The sequence below is a fragment of the Schistocerca piceifrons genome, chromosome 1, assembly GCF_021461385.2.
Source record: "Schistocerca piceifrons isolate TAMUIC-IGC-003096 chromosome 1, iqSchPice1.1, whole genome shotgun sequence".
NCBI lineage: Eukaryota > Metazoa > Arthropoda > Insecta > Orthoptera > Acrididae > Schistocerca > Schistocerca piceifrons.
This window is the reverse complement of record NC_060138.1, coordinates 280,752,230-280,775,058: the sequence shown is the minus strand read 5'-3', so window position 1 is coordinate 280,775,058 and position 22,829 is coordinate 280,752,230. Positions and strand designations below refer to the sequence as shown.

Here is a 22,829-nt window from a genome sequence, read left to right as displayed (position 1 = left end):
ACTGATGGGGATCGTCCTAGCGAAGATATGAGCTGTAAATGGGGAAATCCACTGAGATAAGCAACTTTGTCAAAGGACAGATTATTATTACAAAACCTGTGAACGAGTAGCTTGACAAATGGCAAAGCCGGTCAAATGTTCGCATGCTACTGTTGTGAGCATCTATGAAAAGAGGTAGGACGACAGTGGAACTACCACTAGGCGCTAAATGGTTGGATGTCCAAGACATTTCACGGAACATGGGGTTTAGAGGCTTGTGTGCTCTGTAAACTAGGATATATGGTTATCTATGGCATCTCTGCTGAAAGAACATAAAGCCGGTGCATGCACAAGTGTTTCAGAGTATACCTTTCATCGTACATGGTTGAACACGGAGCTCCGCAGCAGACCACCCCTGCATGTTCACATGTTGACCCAACATCATCATCAATGGAAATGTGTCAGCTCTTTGGTTGAATCACATTTTTGCTACACCAGGTCGATGGTTGCCATCATTGAGATGAATGATGGCTCAAAACGTGCAGCGCGCCATGAACGCAGGCTGATGGCAGCAGTATTATGCTATCGAAGTCATTCTTCTGCACTTGCAAGGGACCTGTGTTAGTAATTGAAGGCACACTGACAGCTGTGAACCAACTTCATCGCATCATGCTTGATGCCTTCCCCAACAGCGAATTCATCTTTCAGCAGTATAATTGTCCGTGTCTCAGAGCCAGAACTGTGCTACAGTGGTTTGAGGAGCTTTATAATGAACCCACATTGATATGTCAGTGACCAAATCCTATCGAACCCATCTGCACTGCTACCGTGCACCATCATCATGTGTGGAAATCAGCGGCCCATTATTTACACCAATTACATGACTTGTGTGTAGACATTTAATGCACCAACAAACTGTTGAATCCGTGATACACAGAATAAGTAATGCATTTCATTTCAAAGATGGGCAAACAAGCTATTAGGCAGGCAGTCACAGTGTTTTGGCTCATCAGTGTATTTGTTCTTTTCCCCAATCCTTGGACACAAATGACGTCAGGACTTCAATGAATCACACTCGCGCCACCGAAAATTACAAATTCAATATTGAGGGCTGTTTAGTGTTTTTAAGTATTCAATCTACCCCAATGTTCTAGGTGAAAAATGTGACTGAGACCAACACCAATCAGCCTAGGGATCCCAAAATTTATGGATTTATTATTAATATTAGAAATTTTAGATTTCTTTCATGTGTCTCCTTTCCCAACTGCAGCCTTAAGCTCACACTAATTTGGTCAAAACCCTCCCTCAGGGTTGCCTTAGTGATGTCACTTTAGGACCAGACAGAGAGAAAAGGGACATGGGTAACAGTGTAAGCCCACTTGATGCTCATTATTCATATAAATTCAATTTGAAGTAAATAAGTGACACATATATAATTCATTAAATTTACCAATACACAAAAATAAAACTGAAAAGCTTCTGAATCCTAACCATGACAGTTGTTTTTGCAATTAGCTTTGTACAGAATAGTACAACAACAGTTTACACCATCAAATAACTTTTCTGTTTAGTACATACATAGTAATATAAATAAGTAACCCAACTTATTGGACAAATGCAACACAACTTATCAAAAGATACTCACTTCTTCTTGCTCGAGTGATCACGACTACCACTGTCATCTCGAGGTCGCTTTTTGTCTTTGGAGTCTGATGAGGATTTATGCTTAGAATCAGAAGACGATGACTTGTGTTTAGAATCAGATGACGACTTATGCTTAGAGTCTGATGATGACTTGTGCTTAGAGTCTGAAGACTTGTGCTTGTCACTATGTTTGTCACTGTGTTTGTTTTTAGATGGGCTGAAATGTGCAAAAATAACTGTAATATAGCTTGAAAAGTGTGACAAACAGAAAATATTTAGTACACCAACAGAAGTTCAACAGCAAAAGCTAGACATGTTTATGAGTACATTAGCTTACCAGACTAGCACAATTTAAATTGCTGTACACATATCATACATTTAAAACAATATATTATAATGCCAATCATCATCAATTACAGCTCACACTATTACCAAGTCGGTTCACAAAAGAAATTTACTAACAATCTCCCCCCTCATATGCCCATACAGAGAGATGTTTCATGCAATGATGGAAAAATTAGCTGCGGAGACCTCTTAACGTTGATGACCATGATGAAATCACTGCAGTATTCTTCAACAACATTTTACACATTCTACAGAAAACAACACAAACTCTAATGTAAGCACCTAACCTAATGGACAATATACTGCCCCAACAAACAGTACTGTTTTTGGAGTAAACCATTGCTAAATTTCTAGTGTTCATGCAAGGGCACTTTGGTTAATGTAATGAATACTGTTAAGGCTTTCTTAGTGCTTTTGACAGATTTTAACAAACTTCTATGCAGTCAATAAGTAGTTTAATGATATTAGGGAAGTAAAATTTCTTTAATACTATGAAATGAAGGGCACGAGCACATGAATACGTTTGCGAGTTCTCAATCAGTGAATCACATTAGAAACAGATTAACTAATCCCATGCACACTCATTCTACACAGACTGGACTCTTTAAGTCTTTCCTCATAGAAATAATGTATTTAGAATAAACATAAATGTCTTTTTGAAAGTTTAAAAGTAACAACTAGTGACTAATTTTGTAGAGCTCTTCATCCATGTGTGTGACATATTCTTCTATAATAATGGCCACAGAAAACCATTTTGGCAGCAGCATTATTTATGGGCATGGTGCTCAAAATTGTGCTGGAATGTACCACTTAACTTCATAACAACACAAACACTTGGAGATTGCCCCCAACTGCAGAAAGATGGTACCTGAACCTGACACATGGTTGCAAAGCATCACTGGTAAATATGCTACAGCAAACGAAAAACAGGTCATTTTTAAACTGGGCTTGTTACTATTATTAGTATTACTCGTCAACTGCACTTGCATTTCTTGGATATTCTTTCATGTCATGCACCAGCAAGACGATTCCAAATGGTCTGTATTATGCCAGTTTCTCTCTTTGTACAGAGTAAAAAGTTTTCTTTTTTCTTGGTTGCTTGCCTATTTTATCAAGTGAAAACATATGTGCACCAACACTATCCAACAGTATGATGATAAGCTAAGCAATAACAAACTGAGGAACTAAACTTCAATAAGCTGAGCTGGGATCATTATTTTGCAGGATACATTATTTAATTTGGTTGCCATAATGTCATACGATAGAACATCACTATTTTAACAACTTCAGCAGCAGGAAAAGATTTTTTTTTCCATTTTAAACTACAACCAATTAAAACAGAAAAAACAGACGTGCTCTTCATGGTCATGCAAATGGTTCAGCGTTTGGTAAAATGAGCATACCATTCAGAAGTTAGCACATCTACAACAACTACAATGCGTGTCTGTGTGGATTCACACAAGCCTACAAAAGTACCTGTGTTTTGAAGAAGCTGAGGCTTTCTTATTCCCATGCAGCTTCCTAATTGCATAAAAAATAAGAAATATTAGTTCCATGATTTTGACAGCTTTCACTGAAAACCAAATACATCTCAAAAAAGTTTTACTACTATTAATGAAATTTTTCTGACATTTAAAGTGACTTCATATGTAACAAATTCCCTGAATGAACCCAAATTCCATACACAGTTACCCTATCTGATCTGCTTGTCTACTTGTGAAAACATAAGATCACTTCAATGACACTGCAGCATTTAACAATTGAATACAGACACATGCCCACATTCACACAAGCCTGCAAATTCTGTAAAGAAACTGATCTGACTGTATGGGGAGGAAAATCTAAGAAAGTACAGGCATAGCCTACCCTGCTCTGCCCTATCCTCCATGTGAAATATGTTCACGTCATTGCTTGTTTCACCACGCGGAACACCTTGTTTTTCAAGGTTAGGGTGCCCACGAGCACCCACACATCCACACCCGCCCACCCACACCCACACCTATGCGCACCCGCACATGCCCATGCCCACGCCCAACCGCACACACAATGTTCCCAAAATTCTTCCTAACCACTTCAAACATGATTGAAGCAGGTGGGTGTTTATCTGTTTTGTAACTGGTTGATTTCATGCTCTATCTGTCCTGAAATCTGAACAATAATTTGTGTTTATAGAGTGATCAATGACTGCTCTTCTCTTACTGGACAATAATCCATCTCAAGCATTGGAAACTCCGTAAATAATTGCAAAGTTTCTCCTAGCCAGTGTTGCAAGCCTATTTCAGTCAATGGTTTAAGACATTGGGAACCGCTCCTTCAAGAACTGAAGAACTGTTGCAACCCTATTTCAGTCAATGGTTTAAGACATTGGGAACCGCTCCTTCAAGAACTGAAGAACTTAATTAAGATAACGCCTCCTTTGCAAGAAGATGTATTGGCCATCAATATCAAGCAAGCTACATACAGCACAGCTGGAGCGTGGATAACATTTCAACACAACATCCCAAAGTGATTAATGAATCATTTGCTGAATCCTGAAGATGACGGCAGTAGCAGATAACATTTCAAACTCAGCAAATAATATTAATGAACTTGAAAACAGGTATCAACACATAACGCTGGCAATGCCTAATTCCCAGTTATTGATAATGAGCCTGTAGAGATGATTAATATAGATGCTGAAGATGGAAGGTTGGTTGGTAAGAGTTCAGCAATGACAAAAATACAGCAAAGGAATGCAGTCCAAAAACAAAGGAAGTAGGTTACAGTACACTTGTTCACCCACTGCTTGAATACTGCTCACCGGTGTGGGATCTGTACCAGATATGGTTGATAGAAGAGATAGAGAAGATCCAACGGAATGCAGTGTGCTTCGTTACAGGATAATTTAGTAATTGCGAAAGCGTTATGGAGATGATAAACTCCAGTGGAAGACACTGCAAGAGATGCTCAGTATGGGCTTTTGTAGAAGTTTCGAGAACATACCTTCACCGAGGAGTCAAAGCAGTATATCGCTCCCTCCTACGTATATCTCGCGAAGAGACCATAAGGATAAAATCAAAGAGATTAGAGCCCACACAGAGGCATACTGACAATCTTTCTTTCCACGAACAATACGAGACTGGAATAGAAGAGAAAACCGATAGAAGTACTCAAGGTACCCTCCGCCACACACCATCAGGTGGCTTGCGGAGTATGGATGTGGATGTAGATATAGAAGTATGACTACAATACTGAGGGATAATGTGGCTCTCCAGACTCTCAGTCCCTACAAAACAAAAAATTGCGAAATTTCTAACCCACAATAATTTTGTATTTCAACTTCCTAAATTTTTTAACTCTTGTTTTTATTGTTTTGAAAAATTCTCTCTGGAGCACCATCAAAGACGCTCAACTATAATCAGAAGGAACCCAATCCACGATCAGAACCACCAACTGTAGAAGAGATTAGGAGCAACATAAATATCTTGAGGCTCCTGGGGAAGATGGGAGTATTGTATGCCAAAAATAAAGCAATGAACAAGCTAACACCTCTAGACCCGAGTTCAGCATGTGACTGATACCATTTGGTACTACCTAGAGGTTCATGTTCCCACTGCCTAAAAGACTGTCTGATGATAAGCCACGGATTGACAGTATTAACAGCACTAACATTGTGAAACTTTAGCTTCACTCGGCATCAAACAAATTGCAAGATTACAGCCCAGTGCACAGTCTGTCAACTTGAAGGCATAAATGCAATGTGAAGAGTGTTGTGTATGGGAAGTATGAATTGTCAATGGATAAGCAAGTAGCATTAACTCTGCCCTGCTGTTCTTTGACTAGGGAGGGAGCAAGATTCCAAGCATAAGCCTCCCCATCTATTTCAGAGCTCACATGCTAATTTAATCTCAACTGCTTCCTTAATAACACTATTCAAATAGCTGGAAGAACAGGCTAGTAGTATCTCTGTGTTGTTATATTTGATAGAACAACTTCTGCCAAGGCAATGTTATTCAATAGAAGATCTGCTTGCCTGTTATAAGCCTGTATCACATTTATGCTCCATATACCTGTTCTCCATGGTCCTGACGGTCTAACCAACTTACGACATGTCACAACTGCAATGCTGTTTGCTTTATACAAGAAACACTACCTCGTCAATAACATGGGTCGCCATTTCCCAGTCATAAGAGCTCATTAGATGGTTCCACAAAGTAACAATAGTATACATGCCACCATTGTGGAGGAGTATATTCGTAATTGTGGTTCTGTAATTACTCCTCAGCGAGCGTTCCGCATTTGGTTCAAACTTGAACGACATGATTTTGTCCCTGATAGAAAAACTATTCAATTCTGAGGATCACATTTTAGAGCATCAGGTTCTCCACTGACAAGGAAATCTACTGACCGACCTCAAACTTTAACCCTTTCAGATGTTGTGGTTCCGTTTGAAGCCACCTAGGATTTTATCATTTTGTGGCATACAAACCATAGGTACATAGTAGCCACCGTTTACATCCACAGTGGATGTAGCCCTGTAGCAGCTGCAGCTTGACCAACTCTATAAATTCTGAATCTTAGCAGGTACACGAACATATGTAACAGACATTTTTTTTATGCAGTGCATGAATGTCTTTGTCTTCGAACTGTGATTGAATTTGTCTCTACAAGCCATGTTTTGCACATGGGTTAAGATGGGTACTGATGAAATTTCAAACCGATTGTAAAAAAAATTTCACATGAGACTGAAAAATGAGTGTCATTAGATATCTTAGCATGTGAATTAACTGGGTAAATCCAATTTGCTAAACCAAAATTTTTTTCATATCTTTGGATTTTTGAGTCTTGAAACAATCACTGTTTTTTCAAACCCATGCATGGAATCATAGTTTATCATGGAATGTATTCACAAAAAAAGTTTGAGCCAAATATGTTTAAAATTGATGGAGAAGTAGTATGTTTTTATTGCCGTCATTTTGATTTTTTCCAAAGAAGTTGAAATTAGTACAGTTAGGTTCCTATCACTAAACGGATATGGACAATGCAAAAATTTAATTGAAACATTAAATAAATGCCTGCATATGTGCACAATCTGTATGAAATAAGTAATCATGTATGTTTATGTGCCTAATCTACACGTACATTTTTCTTGCAATTGCCAGACATGCAGATTTACATTTGTGGTGGACTCAATAAATATTTATAAAGATTTGTGGTCCAGGATGCATTGTGATGGGGTGTGAGGTTCTTAGGGTGAGCAGGTGGGTGATCAACATTGGAACACAGTCCAGTTACCAGAATGAGATTTTCACTCTGCAGCGGAGTGTGCGCTGATATGAATCTTCCTGGCAGATTAAAACTGTGTGCCCGACCGAGACTCGAACTCGGGTCCTTTGCCTTTCGCGGGCAAGTAGAAATGGTAGAGCACTTGCCCGTGAAAGGCAAAGGACCCGAGTTCGAGTCTCGGTTGCGCACACAGTTTTAATCTGCCAGGAAGTTTCACAGTCCAGTTACTTTACATAACTTTATTCATATCATGATACATGCATAAACTCTAGCAGTCAACGTCCTAAACGTCCGTCTACCATCTCTTAAAGGGATGCGGAAGTCTGGCAATTACTGAGAACACGACACCTGGCTGCTATAAAAGACCCAGTGTTATTCCGCCTGGCCAGCTATACCCTTGGCTGGTGACCCACCCATGTGGATGTAGCAGACATGAGAATGTGCTCTCTGCAGTGGAGGGTGAGTATTCGCGTGCACTACCTCATCACTCTCTGGCACATTCTTTAATACTTGAAATACAAGCAACTAATAGTATCAAACATGTCTCAATATAAGAGACAATCGGTGAATCGTTGTGAGATAGTGAAGAAGAGAGGAAAAATGTGAAAGGTGAAGAAAATGAAAGTGTCAGTGACAGTAGTGAAAGTATCAATAACAAATATATTGTATGAGAAAAACATACAAAAACAAATGCAATTTGAGAATATTGCTAGGAATAGCATTGAGAAACACAATGTTGCTAGTATTAGTGATGAAAAAAAAAAAAAAAACAATGAAGGAAAGACAGATGAATCTTAATAGGCTTTTCATTGTTATCATCATCATGATCAAAAATGAGGTTCCCTAATAACAACCAAAGTACCTTGAATTTTGAGTTGGATACAACGCGCGATTTCAGTGGAAATGAATCTTCCAAATCACATTTTTGTACATCAAGATGATGCTTCAAACAAAATACAAGCAAAGTTTCTTTTGATGTAAATATGAGTCTGTGCTTAGCATTTATATATGCAGGAAGAGGATATATGAGCATTCAACATTTTGTGATGATTATGAATATGCAATTTTTCTCCTGTGATACTTTTCAAGAACATGTGCAACATACAGAAATTGCTGTTGATAACCTATAAAAGTCATTTTTTATTACTGTTGCATAATAGTAAAAAATACATATGAAGGGTCAGAACTTCATGGCAAGCTTATTGAAACTGACACTGATGAAGATTTAACATTGCATTTTGAGAATGAGCTTATTCATAAATCTTGAGGAAAATGCAAAATTGGATTCAGATGATGAGCTTATTGGTAAAGATTGTGAGGACAATTGACACATGGATTCTGATTGTGGGCTTAGTGATGTTAATATCGCCAACAATGATATAATACTGCAAAAGTTTAGATGACAAAATGGATTCGGATGCCAGTTAACAATGGTTCATAGCCAACTAGGGGTTTCCAAAAAAATGTTGGTTTTGACAGCTTGTTGATTTATTCACAGGACATATTATCAATTCTGATATTGTACCAAAGTTTTGTCACACTTGCATGGCTTCTACAACTCAGTTAGGTGAAGATTCAATCGAATTTAATTTTTGATTGGAAGGGGACGCCAATCAATGTACTGTGAATCATTCGGGATCCTCTGGTCTACAAAAAAATTTCTTGTATATACACAAAAGTGTACACATATTTACTTCGCAAACTTTTATTTTCAATATTTATATCGCAAAATTTGGACAGGATACATTTGAAAGTCATACTTTGTGCAGGGCCTTACCATGTATAATACAAATTGTGGAAGAAGAAAAAAAGTTACAGTGGGTGACACGGGTCACAATTGAAGGACACTATGATAAAAAAGCTTACAGAATATTATAAAAAGCAATATTTAGAAATAAAGGTGATATAAAGATACATATAACGTAGTTTTCAGTCTGATTGACATTTTACAGTTACAAAGATGCCAACTAATTTATTACTTAAAGAATATGAAAGATGCAATATACAAATCAATATATCATTGGACTTCTATGGATAAAAATTCTCAACTTTCTCACTGCCTGAAAGGAGAGTCATCATGGTGTTTTTATCAGTCAGCATTGGCAAAAGAACCAGAGCCTGGATCTCATGTTTCTAATAGACAAACAACCATACATTAATTTTGTTTGGATAAAATACTGCCTTTTTGTACTTGCTTGACTGATGAATCACTACTAATAAGTTGTCCTTGATGTCTAACACGAAGTGCTAATGAGTGTTTACACAGCATTATATGGAATGTGTGTCCCAAAGAGAGAGATGTTTCTGCAATGAGAGTAAAAGCAGCAGCTTCTGCCAGTGTTTGTGAATATAATGTTGCCTCTCACAGAGTTATTTCAGAAATAATGACAAAATTAGGGCTCAAATATCCTTATCAAACAGCAAAAGCATCAGCAAAAAAAGGATGAAGTAGTATAACAGCAAGCCAAAGTGAAAACTTGATTTTGCCAAACATCAAAGAGAAGAAGCTAGATTCTGTTGTGGTTGGCAGGAGAGCCAACACCGTGTTACTAGAGGAGGCCGAAATGCACGCATTTTAGCTCACGCAGGCTGGCGTGAGGTCTGGAACAGGACAAGGAAATTAGAATTTAGAAAAACGAACGTAGCTGGTGGAATACTTAACTTTAATCCATTAATGATGAACGTCGCTCTTGAAGTTCACAATATCAATAGTAACTGAATATGGCGCCTTGCTAGGTCGTAGCAAATGATGTAGCTAAAGGCTATGCTAAACTATCGTCTCAGAAAATGAGAACGTAAGTAGGCAGTGAACCATCGGTAGCAAAGTCGGCTGTACAACTGGGGCGAGTGCTAGGAAGTCTCTCTAGACCTGCCGTGTGGCGGCGCTCGGTCTGCAATCGCTGATAGTGGCGACATGCGGGTCCAACGTATACTACCAGACCGCGGCCGATTTAAAGGCTACCACCTAGCAAGTGTGGTGTCTGGCGGTGACACCACAGATTCGAACGTGATTGTGTAGCCTACAATGTCATGTTGTTTTAATGTAATTGCATATTATTCACACACAGACTGCCTATGTGAAGTAATATGTACACTAAAAATAAAGAATACAATTTTCAAGTGAATGAAGTCATCTTTTAGTTATTTTTCCTTCATACTAGACCAAACATTGTATAATGTCATAGTAATTCTATTTTACACTAAATTCTTGCAATGTATAATAAAAACAGAATGGTTTAAATGTTTCTACACTTTTTGGACGTTTTTATATATGTTAAAAATGTCATAATATTTAAGTTTTTTTGAAAAAACGATCAACATGGCTGAAATGTGTCAGTTTTAAATATCTTTGGAGTAAACTTTTTTGTGAATATATTACATTAAAATCAACAACTCCATGTATAGATTTGAAAACGATTATTTTTTTTTTTCAAAATGCAAAAATACAAAGGTATGAGAAAAGCTTCTGTTCAGCAAAATGGATTTACCCAATTAATTCAGCATGAGAAGATATGTTTTGAAACAAATTTTCGCCCTATGTGTTTTTTTACAATTGAGTTGATTGCCTTAAGTATATTAAATTGTCCTGCTCCAATTTTTACACTGTGCATACCAATAAAAATTAAATTTCTGTACTTACTCTCACAATTATTGTGGTAGTTCCTTTTGAATCCACTGCATCCCTAAGGGCAAAATGAGTAGCTGTGTTGTTGTTTTTTCAGTTTCTCATGATTTGCTCTGCAGAATAAAGGAAGAGGAAATTCTGCTGTGCATTTCGGAAGCGATTTCTTTTGGTTCTGACTTGGATCAACGGTAGCAGTGAAAGTGGAACAAGTTCAGTGAAGATAGTGATTATTTTTGGGAAAAAATGATCAGTGTTGTCTTGCGTTATTTCAGAGACAGAGAGCAAAGAATGACTCAAGAAGGAACATCGCATAAACAGATGGAAGTGTTCTCTCTTGTCAAGTAGTACTATGCCTAACAGCACAAAGGAACTGTGTTATTCCTTATCACCTAATGTAACGACAATTCATGCATGGTGGCTCCATTTGAAACCATCCTGTATGTGTTCAATTAATGTAACACTTGGTTTTCATACTTCCTGTCTCAATGTACATCTATTAATATAATAAAAATAAGAAAACTCAAAAAAATTAATTTTTAATATTCTGAGTCTGAAAATGTGTTGTATGTGATAGTGTCCATCAAGCAATCTCCAAAGTGTTTAGTGCTTAAACATGCAACTGCCCTGGAATGTCTGATATGACCATCTGCACAGAGATTTTCGTATGCAATCCTACAAAATGATAATTACTCAATAACAAAGTGAGAGAGATTTTGAAACTCCCAAAGGTATGCGTCACGAAATTCTTCAGAACATCCACCAGGTGCTGTTGAGATTTCTTCTGACAAGGTCCACTTACACTAGTCAGATACTGTCAGTAAACAAAATTTCCTCTACTAGGTAGCAGAAAACTCTCAGGGGCAATCACCACTTCACAGCCATCATGTGACAGTTTGGTGCACTGTTGCTGAATTAGGTGTGTGGAGTCCATATTTCTTTGAAGAAGATATTGTAATGGTAATGGTTAATTCAATTTGTTACTGTTGCACAATAGAGACTTAAGTTAAATTAGTTAGCTGGGGACGATGAAGAGGGAGAAGTTTGGTTCCAACAATACGAAGCCCCCAGGTCACACCTATCGGTATTCTGTAGAAATTTTGAAACAGCTGTTTCCGGGATATCTTCTCTCTTCATGAGAAGGCTTCACCTGGACCCCAAGGTCACCAGTTTAATCACTTTATGAGTTTTTCCTTTGGAGACACTTAAAAGCTCCCATGTACAAACATTGCCTGACAACACTGCAAGTACATAAGAAGGCGATCACCAAGGAAGTGGCTGCCATTCCACTGCCCATGACACGAAGAACTATCACCGACTTATGGGAATGGCTTCGTCAACGTGTAAACAATGGAGGACACCACTTACTGGACGTAATTTTTAAAACAAACTAATACAAAATGGCATAATATTTGCTGTTCAAAAATAAAAGTACTTTTCTGTCTCTTTGTTTGTTTGTAACTACCTTTTGACATAAGGGAGGTCTTTTTGCTGGACTTTGTACAATCAGTGCAATATTTCATGCTCTAATAATTCCATCAAAGTCCTGAAAACAATCACAACCCTTCATATCTTTGGACAAACTTCTACATGTACAACACATTAAATGCAAATTCATAAAAGGAAACAAAATATGTACAAAACAGATCAAAGCCCTGCACAACTATATTTGTTGACAAAATGTTTAGTATGTGTACACAATGATTGCCTTACTCAATCTGTCAGGCACTGACATACTAGTGACCATCATGTTTAAGGCATCAGACACATTTGTTGTTCTAAAACTATAAGAAGTCAAATTTGCAAACAAATGTGGTAACAGCTTAATTAGAAAGAATCTAAATTGATTAAATGAATAAAGGAGATAAAAAAGTAAATTTTGGGGATTCAATATTAACATCAGAATCAAGGAGGGTTAACTCACCTGCTTTTATCTGAAGATTTGTTTTTGTGGTTGTCCTTGTGGTTTGAACTGTGCTTCTTATGTTTCGATGAATGCCTAAAACAAAAAAACGAATGTTTTATTAAGCAATCGAGACCAGCTGTACAAATTAACTTAAGAGATGACATACATGATAAAATCATTTAATCATATACACTGCCTGACCAAACAAGCGAAACACCCAGACGAAGAAAGAAATGAAATGAAGAAACTTCGCCATCTACAGGCTATGTGATGCCATTTTAATGATTTCAAAATCGATGAAATTTACAAGAAACTTTAAGTATGAGCCCACATATCAGTATGATGTTGCCTCACTTATGGCCCGAATGCACGCACCTATTCCTTTGAGAAGGGTGCCATAAAGCCGCTGTGTCCTCTCCTGAAGGAAGCCAACTCAAAACTGTTGTAAATGATCCTCGATATCCTGAATAGTGGCACTGGAAGAGAGTTTACATCTCAACTGATCACCCAAATGTTCTACCACGAGCAAACTTAGGGATATTTTTGACCACAGGAGTACCTCAGCATCACAGACGTGTCCTGCTTTAATGAGCACTGCTGTGTTGAATTTGCACCATGATACTGTTGCATAGACGTAAGACATGAGAAGAATGCAGGATGTCTGTGACATACCACTGTACCATCAGAGTTCTCTCAATCACTACCTGCCTTGACAAGGAGTTATACCCCATGGCTCACCACACATTGACACAAAGAGTACCACCACTGTGGATCTCAAAAACATTGGAAAAACTGAACCTGTCCCCAGACCGTTGTCATACTCATCAACGAAGGCCATCCGGGGTAGTGCAGAATCATGAATCATCCCTAAAGCACAATATGACAACATTCATCAGCAGTCCATGCTTCCCATCATGGGACCACTCCAAATGCAGCCATTGGTGTTGTGGCAGCCTTGTGACACTATTAATCTGTGGCACCACTCCAAATGCAGCCGTTTGTGTTGTGGCATTAATGGCAGCCTATGTATGGTATGGTAGCTGCCCAAGATATTTGCTAGTCCATTACCTTTTCTATAATGGTAGGCACAGATGCGAAGTGTCACGGTGTGCTTGGCACACAATACAATGATCCTCCCTGGAGATCAGACATGGTTGACTGGAACCTTGATGTAGGGTACGCCTGCCCTCATGTTCCTATGTAGTCCAACATCAGGCCACCAACACTCCCGAATACCCCACGGATCTGGATATTGTATGATTCAACCAGTTGGTCAAATGGAAACACAACAGGAGACACGTTCCAAATTCTGTCATACTGATACTGCTGTCTCATATAAGTACGTGCATCTCTGTGTCCTCCACAGTGATATCCGATGCTGTTCATGCACCTTCCATACTATCCTGCCTACCAGGCAATAAACCTGAACAACATTAATGCACTTTGGTGGCCATTCCATCCATCAGAGAGAACTGTAACTCTTAACACACGCAACACCAATGGTGTGCACATGTACGGAGTTACATTAACATGCGAGCTTGTCTTCCGGGTGCTTCGCTTTTTTTGTTAGGCAGTATATATCAAGCATTGTAAAACTATCTTACATTCAAATTAAATGTATATTTGTCATTTACTGAGGAAATAACTGCTTTCCATTACTAACGTGGGAACTAAGGTAATGCACAAAATCTATACTAATAATAAAATCTTAAAACTGTCGTGTCTGCCTGAGTACCCTAATCTCCAAAACGACAACAAATTTTGATGACGTTTTCACACATAACTTGACACAGTGTTGTTGTTGTTGTTGTGGTCTTCAGTCCTGAGACTGGTTTGATGCAGCTCTCCATGCTACTCTATCCTGTGCAAGCTTTTTCATCTCCCAGTACCTACTGCAACCCACATCCCTCTGAATCTGCCCAGTGTATTCATCTCTTGGTCTCCCTCTACGATTTTTACCCTCCACGCTGCCCTCCAATACTAAATTGGTGATCCCTTGATGCCTCAGAACATGGCCTACCAACTGATCCCATCTTCTGGTCACGTTGTGCCACAAACTTCTCTTCTCCCCAATTCTATTCAATATTTCCTCATTAGTTATGTGATCTACCCATCTAATCTTCAGCATTCTTCTGTAGCACCACATTTCGAAAGCTTCTATTCTCTTCTTGTCCAAACTATTTATTGTCCATGTTTCACTTCCATACATGGCTACACTCCATACGAATACTTTCAGAAATGACTTCCTGACACTTAAATCAATACTCGATGTTAACAAATTTCTCTTCTTCAGAAACGCTTTCCTTGCCATTGCCAGCCTACATTTTATATCCTCTCTACTTCGACCATCATCAGTTATTTTGCTCCCCAAATAGCAAAACTCCTTTACTACTTTAAGTGCCTCATTTCCTAATCTAATTCCCTCAGCATCACCCGACTTAATTAGACTACATTCCATTATCCTTGTTTTGCTTTTGTTGATGTTCATCTTATATCCTCCTTTCAAGACACTGTCCATTCCATTCAACTGCTCTTCCAAGTCCTTTGCTGTCTCTGACAGAATTACAATGTCATCGGCGAACCTCAAAGTTTTTATTTCTTCTCCATGAATTTTAATACCTACTCCGAATTTTTCTTTTGTTTCCTTCACTGCTTGCTCAATATACAGATTGAACAACATCGGGGAGAGGCTACAACCCTGTCTTACTCCCTTCCCAACCACTGCTTCCCTTTCATGTCCCTCGACTCTTATAACTGCCATCTGGTTTCTGTACAAATTGTAAATAGCCTTTCGCTCCCTGTATTTTACCCCTGCCACCTTTAGAATTTGAAAGAGAGTATTCCAGTCAACATTGTCAAAAGCTTTCTCTAAGTCTACAAATGCTAGAAACGTAGGTTTGCCTTTCCTTAATCTTTCTTCTAAGATAAGTCGTAAGGTCAGTATTGCCTCACGTGTTCCAGTGTTTCTACGGAATCCAAACTGATCTTCCCCGAGGTTGGCTTCTACTAGTTTTTCCATTCGTCTGTAAAGAATTCGTGTTAGTATTTTGCAGCTGTGACTTATTAAGCTGATAGTTCGGTAATTTTCACATCTGTCAACACCTGCTTTCTTTGGGATTGGAATTAGTGTATAGGTTTTATTTAATCAAAATTAGAGATCAGACAAAAAAGATATTATGATTTGAAGTTTAATATAAAAGCGAAAAGCGTCATCTCTCTCTCTCTCTCTCTCTCTCTCTCTCTCTCTCTCTCTCTCTCTCTGTGTGTGTGTGTGTGTGTGTGTGTGTGTGTGTGTGTGTGTACAATAACTAGACATATTAGACATATTTTTAACTGATGCCTTGCATTAAAGACCTCTCCAAAATGCATTGTTTTTAGTACAGTTTGTCATGCAAAAGCACCAGAAATGTGGCATCATCAGATAAAGAAAAAAAAGATAGATCCGTTACTATAGGAAAATTACTTTTAGTGATGAATATAGCCCTCAAAGAAAGAAAGAAAGAGAGAGAGAGAGAGAGAGAGAGAGAGAGAGAGAGAGAGAGAGAGAGAGAGAGAGACCTGAATTGGGCAAAAACAACACTGAATTGTAGAGAAAACAACAACTGAAGAAAATCAACAACACTGAATCGAGGGGGGGGGGGGGGGGGAGGACGAATTTTCCTGTCCCTACTAATTGAGTGAATGGATGTAGCAATTCTTAATAATAGGCTCATGCAATCAAGATTGTGCATATTGTCTGAGAGTGTATGAATGCTCAGCTTCTTCTGAAACCATCTATGCAACCTTAAATGACATACTTCAGTCAAATGCCTAACTTCTGTAAAAAGTTTCCAGTTTAACCAGATCCGCTGCCACATCATCTTGATAACACCTATCATTATACTAAGTAGCAAAAAAAACTAATGTTTTGTGTATCAAAATTGTGAATGTTTCCCAAAAACCTCACATTTAAAAAACTCATGATGGAGGCCTCCTATATTACAGCAAAACACACACACACACACACACACACACACACACACACACACACACACACACAGCAGTCAGCTGCCAGAGACTATGGTCGTGTGTGCATTTTTAGAAAGGCATTGTTGGCTGTAAGCTAACTTTCCAACAGTCTTTTTGTTGTGTCTTTCTACGAATCAACATCTCCACTATATTGTGAGTAGCAACTATCCTTTTCATTATATTGTAACATTGCTTCCTGAATTTGCCATTGTTTACAAATAACAAAACAAATACTTAATAACAGCTGCCTGGTACAAATATTAATAGGTCGAACTATCAGATGCTACTAATAATTAAAAATTGTGAAATTAAAATCAAACCGGAAATCTTTACAAATCATAGACTACCACTAGCCCGTCCCCAATTCATTAGAGAAAGTAGCTCCCCTGTATAAAACACCTTCAAATGTCTGATTACTTCACAAATGGGTTCTTGTGTTAAATATTTGACGTTCAAGCATGCAAAACCTTTACTGTTGAAGACAAATGGTATTACTAACCATTTAAACTTTTCTGAAAACAAAAACTTCTCCTAAACTTTGTGTTGCACATCTTAGGGAACTGCAGCCCATTCTTCACGGAGTGCTGCACTGAGAGGTATCAATGTCGGTCGGTGAGGCCTGGCACAAAGTTGGCATTCCAAACATCCCTTCTATAGAATTTAGGTCAGGACTCTGTGCAAGCCAATCGCAATCACCATCCCCGAATTGCTCATCAACAGTGGGAAGCAAGAAGGTGCTTAAAATGTCATGAGCAGCTACTTGACCATGAAAATCAAGTTTTCTCACCTCCCGCCTAACTGTTATAGTACTTGCAGTGGATCCTGATGCAGTATGGAATTCTTGTGTGATGGTCTGGATAGATGTATGCCTATTACACATTACGACCCTCTTCAACTGTCAGCGGTGTCTGTCAATTAACAGACGAGGTTGGCCTGTACGCTTTTGCGCAGTACATGTCCCTTCACGTTTCCACATCGCTATCACATGGGAAACAGTGGATCTAGGGATGTTTAGGAGTGTGGAAATCTCACATACAGATGTATGACACAAGTGAAACCCAATCATCTGACCCCGTTCCAAGTCTATGAGATCCGTGGAGCGCCCCATTCTGCACTCTCACGATGTCGAATGACTACTGAGCTCGCTAATATGGAGTAAGTGGCAGTAGGTGGCAGCACAATGCACCTAATAAGAAAAGCGTATGTTTTTGGGGGTGTCCAGATACTTTTGATCACATAGTGTATGTTTTGCAGGTATCTTCAATGGTATATGTGGACACTGTCTGCTAAATTTGTTGCGAGTAAGAGATAGTAACAAAAAACTATACTTTACAAGTTGTTCTTGAAGCTGAAGTTTTACCACATGAATAACCAACATCTAGTAAGGAATAAACCTTCATCCTTTCATTATCTTGTGATGATTTTCACAAGCAAGAGCTCTGAAAAGGTTGAAATTGTATGCAATGTTTGTTGAAAGTTGCTAAGTGCCCTCATTCTGAAATACTGGCCAAATATATTCTGAGTAAATTGTGTGCCTGAATATGTATAAACAGTTTAAAACTTACTATCCGAATTATTGTGTCAAACCATTAATGTAATATTGTAGCTCTTAATGAGTAGATTATGTCAGTATTTATAAATTTTAAACTTGGTCAACATACCCATGCCGGTGAAACATGTCACTTGACAACTTGCGTGTGGTTGCGACTGCAAGGTTGCAATAGCTGCCACCGCACATGTCCACAACTCCGAAGTACGTTTTGTAAATATAAGCTACAATCAACGTTTATATGTAAGTGCAACAAAGTACGTTTTTCTAACAGTGGAGAGAACGACGACGGAGACTAAGCGTTTGATAGTATATTAAACCGGGAAATAAAAACACCCGAAGTTAATAACAATATCTATAAAAGTCGTTCCAAACTGTTACAGTAATAGCTGCATGTAAAACGTTGTATAATAATGTAAATCTAAGCATACCAAGTAACATGCTATCCACACTCTTAAGAAGAAATAGAACAAAACATGCATAGACTACCCGATTGCATAGAGAAAAAGAATTAATTCTGTATACATTTACACTCAATGTCAATGGCGCAATTCCATCCAGTTTTCCTTCGCTGTCATCGGAATCAGTGCCAAAACTGTTGTCTTTGTCATAATCATCATCATCAAGAGAAATCATTAACTGTTCGTTTTCATTTATAATGCCATCTATGGTCTATGCTTCTCTTATCAGTTTAGTAACATGGTCTACTTTTTTCCTCCATGAGATAGTGTCTACAGTAGCAAGACCTTCACGTAACTGTCTTTCCACTTCTGTTATGGTAAAAGTCTTGTTGTTACTTCTAATGTACGCCTTGACTTCACTCCAAACCAATCCAATTGGATTAAGATGACAGTGATAAGGCGGTAGCCTAATTACCAAGTGACCCTGTCCGTTTGCAATTTCCTCTACAATGTATTTAGGCGTCACAGACTTATTTTGTTTCGCGAGTGAGTATAACAGCAGCTTTGTCATGCTCATGTCTGCAGCAATGTCTCTCGCCTGCAACCACTGCACCATAGTTTCTTTACGGTCACTAGTGGTGGGAGGTTTATCTAAAATCACCGAATGGTACGGTGCATTGTCCATCATAAAAACTGTCAGAACACTAAACTGGAGCAGCAAATTTTTAAACCACTGTAGAAACTGTGGGTGGTCCATATCCTCATGATAGTCAACGGGTTTTTGCTCGTAAAACTCACGCGTCCTCTGTAGCAATTCCAAAGCCTGACTATTTAATGGCACTCCACGGCCCAACGGATTGTCGTGTGGTGAACGACATCGTTTTGGTGACATTGTTTAACAAACAAAAACTGTAGTTGAGGCGGTAACACAACACAACAGGAGATGTTTGCGCACTAACATACAATGTTTACACAGAAGCTGGCAACGAGGCAGCGCTGATGCCGCAACTGGCTTTTGTTCGGTGCTTCTATTGGTTCAGAAGATGCAGCGCCTCCCGTTCCTCACTTGTTTGTTTGTTACACTACCAACTCTACGGCGCTTGGGGAGTGACCTTGGAGTGACATGTTTCAGCGGCCCGGGTATAATTACATGAAATACTGAAAGTCAAATTTTTGGTGCCCCTGGAACTAAGTAAATGGGCAACTGGGATTGGGTGCCCATTATAGCCATATATTCATACAGTTTAGCACATAGGACATTTATGAATATATCAGCACAATAAATCTTACTTGTACATCACCTATCATATTTGATGAGCTAAAGTGTTTATATCAGCAGCTGTAATTTACACTTACACTGTCATCCCACTATTTTCATCAATTCAACATTTAACTCAAATACCTCATTTACTCTTCCACATTTCACTTGGCAACTGACGTCCATCCCTACCACAAAATAGGCAGCACTAATGACTCTATAACTCTTATGACTACTATACAGAACAGTTTCATTTTAAAACTGTTATTTGCTTAGTCTGGACACAAGGGATAGATATTATCTGTGATGGCCATATCCAAGAACAAGGAGCCTCACTCTTCATGAAAGACATTCAACAAATTTTCTGTATAATGTCGCATGATAAATAAGAAATAAAAATATATTACCTGTCTTTTTCAGGTGATGTTTTAGCATGTTTGCTGTTGCGGTCATTGTAAGAACCGCCAGATCTCTTCTTTCCTTTTTTGTCCGTATATTCATCCTGAAAATCTCTGTGCTCTTTGTCTGCTTCCTCTGCTTCACGTTCAAGGTCAGACCAGTCTTTTCCTGACTCCTCCGAACTACCCAATTCCTCTTCTGAATGGGGAAAATTGTTTTTGATAATTACTGGTGTCACAAAATCTGTTTCATTTTTAAATCTCTTATCTTAAGTACTACAATCATATGCGATTATAAATAATATGTTACCTTCGGACCCACTGTCTTCTGAATATTCAGAATACTCTGAGTCATCCTCTGATTCTTCCGAGTCAATGTCAGTCGGCTAAAATCATAAAAACGGAAAAGGTAAGAAAACAATTTAAAATGAGAAAGAACATTAAAATGTGTGTGTGTGTGTGTGTGTGTTATAATTACTGTGACGCAACTACTATAAGTGGGTCGTTTGCAACAGAATGGGCCGCAACAGAATGGGTCCAAAATAACAGTTAACTAAAGTGAATGGAAGGACTGAGTGCTGACTGTTAAGGAATGGTCATACACTTTGGTCACTGCTGGTGTTGTTTCCAGAACAGTAGTTACCCTTTCCCTTCACACGTTCGCATTCCCCATTCCCGCCTCGGCCTCAATCTTTTTCGAGTAGTCACTGGTTCATCATTCCAGTTCAACTTTTTCATAATTAATAACTCAATAATAACTAAGTTGAACGTAATAGATACGTTTTTCAGGCAACAAAAAGAGAAATTTCCTAACCTCTACGTCATTTTGGTTAACTGTAGAACAGATTATCACAACGCAAGATTTTTTAAAAAATTATTATTCGTACTTTTTTTTGTTTTTATCTGCTTGATTTAATGACTGGCTTTTAAAATAACTTTTAATCATTTTTTAGTTGTAGTGCAAGAAAGTTTTATGTGAACTTACAATTTATAAATTTCTTGTGCTACTCCCAGTTTGCTTTCTTTGCGCGCGCGCGCGCGCACACACACACACACACACACACACACACACACACACACAAAAGAGTTGAGTGTGATTTCAGCTCAGTAAAGAGAGATGTTCCTCTCCACTTAAAAAATCTTAGAATGATATAAAATAGCGATTACTTTTTATCTAAAAAAAATGTTATTCAGAAGTAGTTTTTTAACCAAAAACTTTATTACTTTCAAATTAATTATTCATACCCTATTGCTTCATTATCAATACAACCTATAATCCTAGTATCCACTTAGCATGTGAGATAATTATCATGACAAAATCACATTTTCTTTTAAGCATAGTTATTCCTTGATGAAGTCTCCTCTTTTTACCTGGAACCTTACGGAGATACTCAGACACAACATGAAGAATATATAGCTAGCTTTTTCGGCCTCATCTCCTCCACCCTCCCCCCCCCCCCCCCTCCATCAAAAGTGTTCCATGAGCATGACACCTAGATAATTTATGAATTTTAATTAAATGACTAGGTGTAGTGTTGATATTTTCCTTTTCATGCCACTGCGAAGAATCTGTTTTAAGGAACTTGCCAGTCAAAGCATATCTGTTTGGAGACAGTCTTATCATATCAGAAAGGAACTGTTCAATCCCATATCCTAATATTTGGGTTTTGATTGATCCCTACTTGAATTCTTATAGAGTTTTGTCTGCTGGATCTGCTTCACAGTTCATTGTAGTGAATGGTTTCACCAACATGAACCATACATGCTTCTTCAGTTTTTGTAATGCTGCATGCGGAATATACGTTTTGAAAAAAAATACGGTGCTTTGGCTTCAGAAGTGGCACAGGATCATGCTTAAACATAAGTAGTGATAAGGAAAATACAAAGACAGTAGAAACCTGCTAATGAGGTGTCTTTGGTACCTTTATGGTGTCAGACTACCAAAAGTGCCAGATTTATGAGTGTCATTTAAAAATAGCAGTGTACAGGGTGTGAGACACAAGGTAAACAATGGGCAAATCTCCTTTATTTATTGCACGTTCTCTCTTTCCATTAAAGTGAAAAACTGTATAGCATAAAACATTTTAGACAAAAAAATGAAAAACCTTTTGCATGCATCATGTAATATTATTTTAAGATTTTATCTCAAGATCAGTACAGTACAGTATTACATTGTAGTACTGTACTATGTATGTTTTAAACTGCAGTATTTCTATATTTTATTCATTCTAAATAAGACCTAAGGCCCTTTTTTTGTCCAAAATCATTAGTGTGAATGGTGAGCAGTTTAATTGAGAGGAAAACCTATTTTCAAATTTTTTTCGAATTTTCCATTTTAATTGTCTTTGGTAGATATACGGTATCGCCTCTTTGGTAAGACAGAGGTTGAGGCTGGGATGGTATAGTACTGGATGTTTTGCATAATGCCCACGCTCAGTCCATGTTAACATCGCC

At 38.2% G+C, this 22,829-nt stretch overlaps 1 protein-coding gene across 1 annotated transcript in view; it reads right to left on the bottom strand.

Moving 5' to 3' along the window:
- Positions 1-22,829, bottom strand: part of LOC124785067 (FACT complex subunit spt16) — a 145,071-nt gene that overhangs the window by 1,146 nt on the left and 121,096 nt on the right. Inside the window, 5 exon segments of the mRNA XM_047254149.1 lie at positions 1,625-1,840; positions 3,445-3,489; positions 12,780-12,854; positions 20,385-20,574; positions 20,686-20,761. Coding sequence (XP_047110105.1) covers positions 1,625-1,840; positions 3,445-3,489; positions 12,780-12,854; positions 20,385-20,574; positions 20,686-20,761 — 602 coding nt within the window.